Raw genomic sequence first — 12,772 nt, forward strand, 5'->3', positions numbered from 1 at the left:
ACCTGTTGGCATATCTGTACCACCTATAATGAAATCTGACATCAGGAAATATCAGGTATTGATGTCAACTCCAAAACAGCTTATTTTTGGATACATAATTTCACTCTTTGATATGTACAAAGGACCACTATTATGAACACAAAGACTAAATAAAAAAAATACAAAGCTTCATCGAATTATATTCCCCTGCTTATGAATAGACAGCAAGAGAATAAACATGACTGGAGGTGTAGATAGACTGCATTCACAAACAATAAAAAATATGTTAAAAACAAAACAACATCCTACTTTCTGTCTTTTTTATTTCATCAGACCACCTCCATCAGGTCCCAAACCTCCACCTCAATATAAAAGCTGGATCAAATGTGACTATGAAGTATCACATGACAGATGTACAAACCGAGAATGACTTTCCCATTCAGCTATTTAAGCCACAAACCCAAATGAACCCAAAGCTGTTCCCTTTAAGTTTACAGTTTCTTTGTAATTCAGTTTCAGGAAACCAAATTCAAGATGAGAGAGAGAGAGAGCACTGACATGACAGCAGCTGCATAGCTGAAAGATCACAAGAGACAGCCGAGCGTGTGCTGATAGGGCCAAGACACATCTGCCTCAGAGATCTAATGGTCCGGAGGTAGAGAGATTGAGTTTACTGCATTTTAGAGCTAAATTAAAGGGTTTAAGCACGGAGCAAACAAAAGACAACACTTAACTTGCAATAAGCAGATAATGTCACCACTTCATACACAGTGCACTGAACTCACGTTTACTTTAACACTGCATGCATATGGCATTGTTAGCGGTGTAACCAAATTTATGTGCTTAATCAGTTAACTTCTAGATGTAATGGGAACATCACCAAAATACTAAACTAGCTAAACAGAATGATAGCGCTAAATGCCTGAAACAGTTTTGTATATCATCCACCAGCTGTCAGTTCACTTCACTGAGTGGGCACCTTGAAACAGTCTGTGTTCAGTATATGTCAAGATTTTGAAACTGGTAAAGGAAAACGCTGACCTGCTAGTTGTCATAGGGGAAAATTGCAAGCATATTAATACCTTGCAGACTAGGATGAAAGTTTGTATGAAATTTCAAGAGAAGCTATGCAAAAGCTCTTGAGGGTTTCTAGCCTGAACCAAAATGGTAGACTTCGCTAACCAACCGCCTTTGCCACTGGCCAGTACACCAATTCAATTAGCTTTTTTCAATTTAATTTATATAACACCACCCACAGCATCAGTTACCTCAAATGCTTTATACTGTAAGGTAAAGACCCTTGGAAACCTCAACAATCAGACCACCCCTTGTGGTCAAGCACTTGGCGACAGTGGGGAAAAAAACTCCTTAAACAGGAAGAAACCTCTAGCAGAACCAGGCTCAGGGATGGGCATTTATCTGCCGTGACGGGTTGGGGGTGAGGTGAGGGGAAACAGGGCAGATTTTTGTATAAACACTTATGTGTCAACCATCATCAGCAAGGAAAGTGCAACACAGAGAAGACTTATCATTGACTCTAGTTCAACTCTTTCTGAGGCATCAGTTATATGTTTTTTTATTATCATGACTGTTTTAAAAGCTTTTTCTGAACATTAATCTACGAGGAGAAGTGTGAAACCAATATCTGTGCAGCTACATTTCAAGTTTTAGGTCAATTGCGCTGACAATTTCTCTGCAGATCACCTTTGCAACTGAGGAATTCATCACTAAGACTTCAATCTCCACAGCGCTGGAACCACAGGATATTAAACCTTTTACCTTTACAGTCTCACCATCTTATAGTGCTTTGTTACAAACCATTAAACTCAAGACGACTGCATTTATTTAAGGCATCGGTGGCCACAATGGCAATTAAAGCCCAGGCATTATGCTCCAACCATAAAATAGATGTAGATATCAGCATTGTTTTAGCGGAGGCTCTTTCTAGCCTGGCTAAAATGCTACAAACAAACTTCAATCACCACGCAGCCCACTCGCCTGGCTGCACAGTTTAAAAGCTTGACATGGTGTGTGGGACAATGGTGGCTCTCGAATGCATTGTGATAATCAGGGCCAATGGAATTTTCCCTGCATCATTAAAAAGGGATTGGTCTGCTCACTGCGTCCATGGGAAGTGCCGTTAGTTAACCCAACAAAGGTGCTCTGGCTGTGGACCCCCAGAGATGAAGGGCATCGCAGGGGCTCAGTGAATCCACTTCTAATCCTCTCTGCCCCATTGTACCGATACACTCTAAGCCCTTTGACCACTTCCCGCTCTAATCTGCAGATTTGGGTGAGTTAAACAAGTTTCTGATCCATGCCCCACAACGTCCCTTCTTCTCCTCCTCTGCTCTCCTTGTGGTGACATGTTTAGTTACAGCCACTGACCTCAGCAATGGCCCCTTATTTAGCAGTAAAATATATATATGCAACTTTAAAACCCATCATGGAAAGTACTTTGCAAAGCAGGCACAAAACAAAAATAGCTTTGTCTGCAATCTCATATCTTATTGTTGTTTTTGCTTTGTCTGCCATCGCTTTTTTTACATGATGACATAGTAACACACTTTTGGCTTTTGGTCAGACAAAATTAGCCAGCTGAAGACAACAACATAGCAAGCTATGATTTGTCGCCAAACAAACCCTTAATTTCAATTCAATTCAATTTTATTTATACAGCGCCAAATCACAACAACAGTCGCCTCAAGGTGCTTTATATTGTAAGGTAGACCCAACAATCAGAGAAAAACCCAACAATCATATGACCCCCTATGAGCAAGCACTTTGGCGACAGTGGGAAGGAAAAACTCCCTTTTAACAGAAAGAAACCTCCGGCAGAACCAGGCTCAGGGAGGGGCGGGGCCATCTGCAGTGACCAGTTAGGGTGAGAGCGAATAATTACTAGCTAGCTAAAAATGACCTGGAGTTAGCAATAATCCCAGTTTTTCTTCAAAGATGTGTAAAGTAAAACAAGAAGAAAATTTTCTGATCTGCTGACTGTTTTGTAATTTATCAATGAATCATTTTGCAATATCTGTTAATAAAACAAAGACACTTGCCAAACTCCATTGTGATAAGCTGGAACCATTATAGGTTTGCAGTGTATGCCAGAGAGAGAATTTTAAAACACAATACATGTTATTGCTGATTAATTAGTCCACCTCTCAATTTTAAGGAATGGATTTTAAAAAGTGTATCATGGAATCAGCTTTAAATAAAAAAAGTCCACCAATCTCTAGCTGTACATGCGGACTGGCAGTGCTTTCAGTCATACCACTTCAGCCATGTTGAGAGGGTATTAAGTACATGTGTGTCAATACGTGAATGCCTGCTGTTGGGGGGAATGGGTGGAGTCTTGGGGTAAGTAATAGCAGGCGGCATTCAGCGAGTTGGTGGTCGTGACAAAGCACTTGACAGGGCGAAAGACACCCCCTAATTTCAGGTTGACCTTGGCTTGTTTAGCGCTCCCTATTGCTGCTGGTGACAGTGACACGTGTCTGGGGTTGGGCTGAATCTAGGAGCTGGGGGTCTTGGGGGTGTGTGCAGATGGATGACCGTTAGGGGCGCAGGCTTATATTCCCATGAGAGGAGGCAGAGGTCAGGGATCAAAGCCCCAACTGATTCCCTACCCTAGTCTGTGTCTGGGGACAGACAGAGATTGGGAATGAAATGAAGCTCAGGCTGGCCACATTATGCAGTTTATGTAATTAATGCAGCGGCAGGAATGGCAGGGGTCGGCAGGAGCGGTGGGTGTTTGTGTGCATGTGTATGTTAGCATTGAAGGGAGTGTTGTGTGTGTCTCTTGTGCCAGGCTGCTGTAGCGTGCACAATGAAGCAGTGCAGCTGGCACGGGTTACACACACACCACCACACACATTCACACACACACACACACACACACACACACACACACACACACACACACACACACACACACACAAACACACACCAGAGTCTAGAGAGGTCTTTTAATTAACGGATTTGTTAATTTTCTATTCAACTTGACAGTGATGAATGGGGATGCAGCGGCTGCCCATCTCTGCCTCGGCTGTAGAGCAGACAGAGCTGCCTGGGAGGCCTCTGGGTACCATCATCTCACTCTGAAGCCGTATTTATGCATGAAGATTTTTTTTTAACCCATTGCAAGCCAGAGTCCCTGCATTTATTGTAGCTTTATCCATGTAAAACAAAGAAGAAAATAAACACTAGCTGTGGCTCGCACTCTGCAATGAGCCTGTGTGGAGGCCAGACAGGGCTGTGAAGTAAACACAGTTAAACAATGGCCACATTTTGTGTGAACAAAGCAACATTTGTTACTGCTGGTTGGCTACAATGGAAGTAGTGATTACTTATTGTTATCTTGGCCAGTTACCAGTTTAAGCTTATCGTTCATTGTTTTCAAGTGACTCTTATTGCTTAAAATGTAAATGACGCATTTCAGTTCTTCTTGTTATGTGTCCATTGTGGACAAATGTTTTTATTGTTTTTTTTTAAAGCTCAACTATTAGAAGTTATTGTTTCAAATATCAACTCTGTCTCCAGGGAATGAAACCTAGTAATTTACAAAAGCATATTTCTTATCAATGACCTCCATTTAAATGCAAAATATAGCAGTAACAAAGGCAACGCCCCTTTGTGTTTTCCTTAGGAGCATATTGAATGTAAGAAAATCAAAGTAAAAAATGCGTCAGACTTCACATGTGCACAGTGTTGGTTAATATGAAGTAAACCGTAAATAGGATATATCAGAGGCGACGATAACTGTTGATCGTATTGCTTCTGCTCTAAAGTTGCACTTTACACTCACCTTCAAAGGTTTTTACTCTAAAAAACATAAATCTAGTACCGTAGGTTTATTCCATCTTTGAGAGAGCAGACCAGCAACTTTTTTAAAGCTGCAGTAGATGACCAACAGGGATTTAAAATATGTTTGCTTCTTTTAAAGACATAACATTTAAATCCACAATAAGAGCCACCTTGTTTGCTTTTGTCTTTCTGTGTGGAGTTTGCATGGCCTCACTGTGCCTGCTAGTAAAGCTGCTCCCTCCCACAGTAAAAGACATTCTCTGTGGTTAATTGGTGATTTCAAACTGGCCGTAGGTTTGAATGTGAGTGTGTGTGCTTGTCTCACTTTCTGTGTTGGCCCCATGACAGCTGGGATAGATTCTGGCAGCCCCGTAAGCTTAAGCTAAGAAAATGGATGCAGTTAACTGCACCATGACTTACTAACTAAGCAAACATTTCTTTTCTTTACTGCTTTACTGTGTACAGCACCTATGAGCTGACCTGTCTTTTAAAAGGCTTTTTATAAATGAACTTGCCTATTCTCCTCTCATGCCACAAAGCTTTCTGCTGTTGCCCTGCTTTCAAGTAGTGTGAGTCTGAAATAAAATCTTCTAATGTAAAAATAAATAAATGCATTTCATATTCATATTCATTATCAATACTTCCTTTGTTGCTGCCAAACATGTTTTGCATTAAGAATAATAAGGGGTAGGCCCTAAGCAGCAGAGCCACATGTCATATTGGCCCCCGCGCAATTTATCCATTGTGATATGGCAGCCATTCATCTTTTAAATGCTCTCTCATGATTTCCTTTGTGCATGCAGAGCTGGAGGTGACCTTGAAAAGAGACCATGTGGTGTATTCTGATGATAATTTATTCTCACATACAAGAAACTGTCTCGCTAACATGATTTTCTTCATGCTTTTGAACCGTCTTACACTCACTGGAAACTTTCGCAGCAGCAGCGAATGTAATCGCTTTTAAAAGAAGCCTTCCCAGGATTTATAGGCCCGTGCAAATTTTGGATGCACGCATATTTTCTTGAAGATTTTGGCATGATTTAGAGTGAAACTCACGCCCCCCCCTTTTGTGACCCAAATACAGGTCTTATTCCACAATATATATTCCCAGGGGCTGAACATGAACCTATAAACAGGCACATTTATAAGGCGCACCAAAGTGGCTTACAAAACGACGCTGTTTCTGTTTTCCTGTAAACGAATCGCAGAATCATATCCACAGACTAAGTCTAAATCTGTAGCAGACTGTTACTGGTTTTATTTCATCAATGAAAACCACCACAGTCATAGAAAATGAATCTGAGCTCCAATTTGAAAATATAAGACATGCAAATGACTTTTGTCTCAATTTTCACTGTCCTTAATATTTCACTTGAGGGTGTGACAAAAATAGTAACACAGTCATTGTCCCAGCAGTCGGGCCAGTTATCAAGCTCTTTTTTTGGGCGCCCTCCTTACAGGGCTTTGACTGACACACACACACACACACACACACACACACACACACACACACACACACACACACAGATGTGGCACACTCCGTTTTAATGCATATTAATGAAGTTAAACGGCCTGCTACAGAGACGAGACAATGGAGCAGAGGAGGACTGGTTGTGAGCACAAAGCCGTGGGCTCAGGGGAAGCAGAACATGTGCAGCTTCATGCAGAAGTGACAGGTTCATCATCGGTGAAGGATGGAATCTGCTACAGTGGTCAAACACAAGATGTTTTTTTGTGTGTGCTTAAAGGTCACTGCTTCTTGAGGCGTTACATCACTATGTCCTACACTTTTTGAATTTTCCTGTCAATTTTTAGTTTCACTAGGTGGCACTCTTTTATTTTTTGTCTCTTCAGCTACTGATGAATCTCCAACTCATTCAAACTAGAAAGTTATTGTCATTAAAGTTGTATAAGGCATTGTAAAAAACAAACTTTGGGGACTTTTAGTCTAAGGAACAAGCATTAAATCAATTCTCATACACCCATGTGCACAAAGGAATAGGTTTTGGTTGCTGTAGCGATTCCTCTATCCATATTGGTTATAAGACTCATTCATAATGTGATTCCAGTATGGGCTATGATGGGACAAAGTCTAATATGACCTATTCTTTAAGACACATCATAATCTATTGTTCAGGGCTTGTGACCTCCCTCCCTAAATCAAAGAGTTCCTACTTGTGACACCTTGTGACAGTTTTGGCATCTTTGTGACTTTTACTTTTCAGGCTATGTTATATTGATATTAACAAGCCTCGATTCACAAGATGAAGATTAAAAAAGAAGCTAAACAAATATCTTATTTAATGTCATCAAAAGTGCAATAGAGCGCAGATGGAAAATTGAACCCTCCTGCCACGATTCTGTGGCTGTGGAGGAGATAAATCAGAGAAAATAAGTCAAGTCTGCTGTGCTGAGTTGAGTCTTTAAGAATGAAAATATAAGCATGTATCATTCAAATGTAAGGCGGTTTGTCCACTGGTGTGACACAAACCAGGCGAGATTATTCTTATGACCTTAAATATGATGATGGTCTGAGCACCACTGATATTAAAAACCAACCAACTACACAAGTCCAGTTCGACAAATATCATAATATCTACATGGATAACAACTTAACCAGGCTGGACCGTAAATCTTTGGTCAGAAAGATTATTCACACTGTTTAGAGCCACAATCTGTACTCTCGGAGGATACAAAAAATACACTGGAAGACATGTCAAATCCACTCTGATCGATCTATCTATCTATCTATCTATCTATCTATCTATCTATCTATCTATCTATCCTAAAAACTGTAGGGGAAAAAAGTAAATTGACGAAACAAAAAGATGTGACAAAACCAGTAACATCTTGACGGTAAGTTCAACAGAGTAACAGCTGATTTCTTTCAAACCCAACCAACAGGGTAGATTACTTTCTTTTAACACAAAGAGATTTCGGTGCTAATCGTCATATTATGGGAGGGGAAATGAGTTCCCAGCTCAGTCACTCCCTGCTCTGTAGACCCTCCTATGGGGCCACAGAGAAAATCAACTTGAACCAAACCACGCCCCCGTGTTTTATTCTGGGCAACTTATCAGCGCCTGCATGCTCAATGTTCTACAAAGTAGACCCAGCAGGAGCAGAGAGAGGAACCCTCCACAGGATCCCCATGCTGACAGCCATCCAATCCAAAACGCCTATTCACTAGTGTGGACGTTAAACTGTGCGGCTCTGACAGGATGGATTTCTTAGACCGCGGTTACCTGGACGCGCGGTCTCCTTATGATTACACCTTTAATTTTTGGAACGACTACCTCGGGCTGTCGACACTTGTCGCCAAAAATAAGATCAACAGTCCGCCCTTCAGCCCTAACTCTATAACTGAGTCTCTTAAAGCGACTTTGGGACTGGAGGACGATTCCCCGGTTTGCTCCTGCGTAATTGGGCACGGCAGGGACACCAACGACGGACCCTTGGACTGCTACTGCGCGGCCCCGAGCTCCCCGCCGATCTCCATCTATGATCTCAAAGAGCGCATCTCGCTTCTCAGGCCATACGAACACCTCGCTAGTGATTCGCAGCTGGGGGACAGAGATTCCCCCTCGTACAAGGGAAGCTTCTCTGGCTTCGACCTGCTCGCCATGGACCGAAGACGCAAACAGGCTCAGAGGGGCAAACCGGAGCCGAAAGTGTGCGTCTTCTGTCGGAATAACGGCGCACCAGAGGAAGTTTACGGCACCCATATCCTGAAGACAGCGGACGGCAGAGTGCTTTGCCCCATCCTCCGGGCGTACACCTGCCCCCTCTGCAGTGCCAACGGTGACAATGCGCACACCATCAAGTACTGCCCGCTTTCTAAAGACCAGCCGAGCCAGAGAGTTGCAAAGGGGGGAAGAGCGATTGGCAAACGGCTGAAAATCTTCTGAGCGAGCAGATGAAGTTAATGACGTTTGAGTTGCACTGTCTGAAATTACTAATGTGTATGGCAGTAAAATCGCTCCATTTGACGCACAAGACAAGTCTGGAAAAAGAAAGAAACGATCTGAAGAAAACAAGATTTCTATTCTTTTTTTTCTTTTTGTATATGTAACAGCTTCATTTCCAATGTTTCTGTCTATACTGTAACTGTGGGCACATAGTTTACACTTGGACGCACTGCGCGTAATATAACCCCCAGCACTCTTAAAGACTTGGTGATTTAAAAAATGAACCAAAGTACTGTACAGATCGACCTGTGAATGATCGCCTTCATGCTATAATCAGAAGTTGCTGTGTTTCAAGTAACGCAGTGCCAGTGCAAACAGCCCAGAGTATGTCAGCGGGCTGCTCTTGCCAACATAAATGAATATGCAGCACTCCTGATATGAGGTGAATGTTTAGTCCCACAGCCCATTGGCCCCATGGATGTAAGAAGTGTGACAGGCCGTGCAAGAGATGCAAGATCTATTTCTTTATGTCCTGCACATGTTTTTTTCTCCCTTCCTTGAGATCAATGTTTTCTACCAAAGGAATACACTTTTTGTATTGCAACTTAGCCTAAAGGTAAATTTCTGTAGTTTATACGTCGCTCATGTCTGATATTCTTTATGTGATTTCGTGTAAATAGGCATCTTACACATTTCAAGTGAATGTAAAACACTGGAGGTGAGATCTGACTCGCCGCTCAGTTCCTCTTTCATTTCTGTCATATAGTTCAAGAACACACACTGACTTGTTTTTGTTTTGTTTTTTAAACGTGGAAATGTGCACCTGCAATTCTTGTAAATGTACAAACAATTTTAGCAATGAAAAGCCTGACATTCCAAAGTCTATCTGTCAACTAAAATGTTTTATGTACTTATTTTTACTTTATGTACCACTGGGAAATATATTCGCTGTAAATGACCTCTGAATAAACATGGAATTTGCAGATTTCTTTGACTGTACGAGACTTAAGCTGACACGATCATGATTATGGTAGCTGTAGGCAGAGCCTGCAGCAGGTGATGACAGCATCTTAAGTTGAACGTATGCTGTCAAAGGTAAGTGGGGAAATACATTTATTCACAGAACTATTTCATCTGGAACCATCTACAGCTGCCACACTGGCAAGCTGTGCAACTGCGCCACCTAGTGCCTTAAGCCTTGAACGCTTGAATGCAGTCACTAAAAACGTTTTTAAATCTTTAGACAAAACTTTATGATCCACTGGAAAATTGTGTGTACGTAAGTCATTCTTTCTCTTTTTCTTTTTTAAATTTATGATCTATGTGTATCTTTTAAAGTTCGCTTTGGATAATAACATGTTTAAGTGCTGATCTTATTACAGAAAGCCCCTAAAATCTTCATTCAGAGGAGTATTTATAGCATTTGTCCCCCCCCACCCAAAAAAAATCTCAATCTGAGTTTGGATCCAGGAATTTTTAAAGGCATTCATAATTGTCATGAGATGGGGTAAAATTATATATTATATGTACATGTAATATTGTCACAAACACATTAAATTTAAAAAAAAAAAAAAGAAGAAGAAGAAGAAGAAAGACTTTGTCTTGATGTTCTCAAGAAAATATCCCCAGCTAATCTGGATCCAGATATCCTGAATCTAGGTTCATGTGTGGTGTGGAGGAATGCACTTTAGGACTGGTTTTTCGTTGGTTAAGTGACAACTTTAAATATGGAATTAACCCTTCTACGCCTGAACCATGAAACATTTACCAGAAAATCTTAAGTGTTTATTGAACTTTCTAACAATTAAAAAATATCACTTTGCATATATGACTTTTAATTTCTATTATATTGGCTTTTGGGTTTGTTTTTTGCAATTAATTGCCTAAAATGTACTGTGGAATTTATTTATGTTATTATTTATTTATGTATGTAGAAGATGATGTGATATCATGTCATGGTTGAGGAAGCAGATAATATCACTTCACCCTCCACTGGTCACGGCAGATGGTTGGACGTCCCTGAGCCTGGTTCTGTTTGAGGTTTCTTCCTGTTAAATAAGGAGTTTTTATTTCCCACTGTTGCCAAATGCTTGTTCGTTGGGCGTTTGATTATTATGGTTTTCTTCTTTCTAGGTCAAAGGAATTTGCAAAGAAAAGCGTCTGGAATTTTTTAAGTTGCTTGAAGACGTTTCACCTCTCATCCGAGAAGCTTCTTCAGTTCTAAGGTCAAATGGCCGAGAGTCCCAGATTTAAACCCAGTGGGAGTATCCCCCCAAGGAGGGACAAAGGACCCCCTGATCCTCTAATCACATGAGCCAAGGTGTGAAAGCGGGTGTGGGACCTAATCAGCCAGGGTTTCGGGTGAGCTCATTGTGAGACCTGGCCCCACTTTGTCATGTGAATTCCTGAGGTCAGATGGCCCAGGATGTGAGTGGGCGTTAAGGCGTCTGGGGAGGGAACTGGGGAGGGAACTCAGGAATTCCTTTGACTACGATGACCTGGATGACTGAGAACCTTCACAGACTTCTTTCTAGGTCTTTACCTTACAAAAACACCTTGAGGCGACTGTTGTTGTGACACTATATAAATACAACTGAATTACATAATATCATTAATAGCTGTGTTCAAATATCTCAGTGAGACATGACAGGACACAGAAACAAAAGCAGCATAAGCTGTTCACTCATTATTAAATGATTTACATTTTGAAGCCTTATGTTTTCTTCTAAATCAAGACTATATTTTGTTCAGGATTATTCACAGACCCTTTTAGCCGAGATCATTTTCATTGCAAAGAAAGTGCAAAGAATTACAGCTGGTAGGTATTTGGCAGAAACCCCCCAAAACTTTGTGCAGTAAAAGTCTATAGATTTCTCTAATAACTGTCACATATTTTATGAAAGATGTTGCCAGTAACATTTTTGATATATAATGTTGTTTTTATAAATCAATTTGAATTAAGCTACTGCATTAACCACAGCAGAGACTTAGAAATTAGACACTTTTTGCTTCTCTCTGTATAATAACACTTATCCATTTCACATTTGGGAAATAAGGAAATGTAAAGCAACGCTTCAATAGCCTCTATTGGGGACTACTGTGAACTACAACATTACCAATAATGTTACTTTCATGCAGTCTAAAGGCCGCTCCTCAGTAATGAAGGACGAAGGCTGCCACCTAGTGGCACCGTGTAGCAGTATCAGTGTTTTTTAAGGCTTGAACACAACAGTTCAGCCTTTGAAGCTAAAATGTGATGTTTAAAATACTTGTAAAAGCACCAAAAAAAGAGTTTTTCCTCCTAATAAAAAAACAACTTTAATACAAACAATAAAGCATGGCACTTCGTTTTCAAAATGTTTTATGAGTTTCTTGCCTTTAACAGGATGCTGGGATGGATTCTCCAGGTTGTAACAGATTTTTTTTGTCCTTTTTAAATGTTTTGACGTCTGTAGAGACATTTGCTGCGATAAACCTTGAAGAGTTATTGCTTTAATGGCCACTAAACATGAGCAGCAATTGTAACCATTTGCTAGATCAGCCTGATGCCTCTTTTTAAGTAAATACTAAGGCTGATTAGGCGTATACTCTGACTCATCTCTGAGTGTTAAACAGCCGGAGGGTTTCTGTGTGTCAGCACATACAGATACTGTAGCACTTTCTTCTTCAGTGGTGTCTCCCACACGCGCTGTCAGAGTCAGGACAGCTGAAGAACATCCCTGACTCATCAGTTTGCAATCTAATTAGATCAAACAGATATGTCTAAAGACACTCTGGAAATAAAAGCAGTATAAGGGTATTGTAGGAGGCTGTATATCTACCAAAGGTCTTTCACAGCAACAGCACAGATGGCAGTTAAGAAAGACGACAATCTAGAGGAAACGTGAATAAGTAATTGTTTGTTCAATATCTCAAAAAGCAATAAACCAACAATGAACCATGTGTTCAGTGTTCAGTTCCTATTATTCCTATTATTCTTTAAAATGTAGTACACGTCCACCACAAATCCATCTGATGTCATCTATGTATTAATCTCTGTAGTAATTATTAAATATTGTTCCCTGGAGCATTAAATGCTT

At 40.7% G+C, this 12,772-nt stretch overlaps 1 protein-coding gene and 1 long non-coding RNA gene across 3 annotated transcripts in view; one reads left to right on the top strand and one right to left on the bottom strand.

Moving 5' to 3' along the window:
* LOC120434754 overlaps window positions 1–12,772 on the bottom strand; it is a 41,712-nt gene that overhangs the window by 23,903 nt on the left and 5,037 nt on the right. The window lies entirely within an intron of this gene.
* On the top strand, window positions 7,874–9,681 carry LOC116322072 (nanos homolog 1-like). Its single transcript, XM_031742069.2, has one exon. It carries the CDS (start codon window positions 8,007–8,009, stop codon window positions 8,691–8,693), a length of 687 nt encoding a protein of 228 aa, XP_031597929.1. The 5' UTR covers window positions 7,874–8,006; the 3' UTR covers window positions 8,694–9,681.

This window comes from Oreochromis aureus, linkage group 19, assembly GCF_013358895.1.
Source record: "Oreochromis aureus strain Israel breed Guangdong linkage group 19, ZZ_aureus, whole genome shotgun sequence".
Taxonomy (NCBI): domain Eukaryota; kingdom Metazoa; phylum Chordata; class Actinopteri; order Cichliformes; family Cichlidae; genus Oreochromis; species Oreochromis aureus.

Bases quoted from the DNA above. Each gene is read 5' to 3' on its own strand.
- LOC116322072 (XM_031742069.2), top strand. From the start codon at position 8,007: ATGGATTTCTTAGACCGCGGTTACCTGGACGCGCGGTCTCCTTATGAT.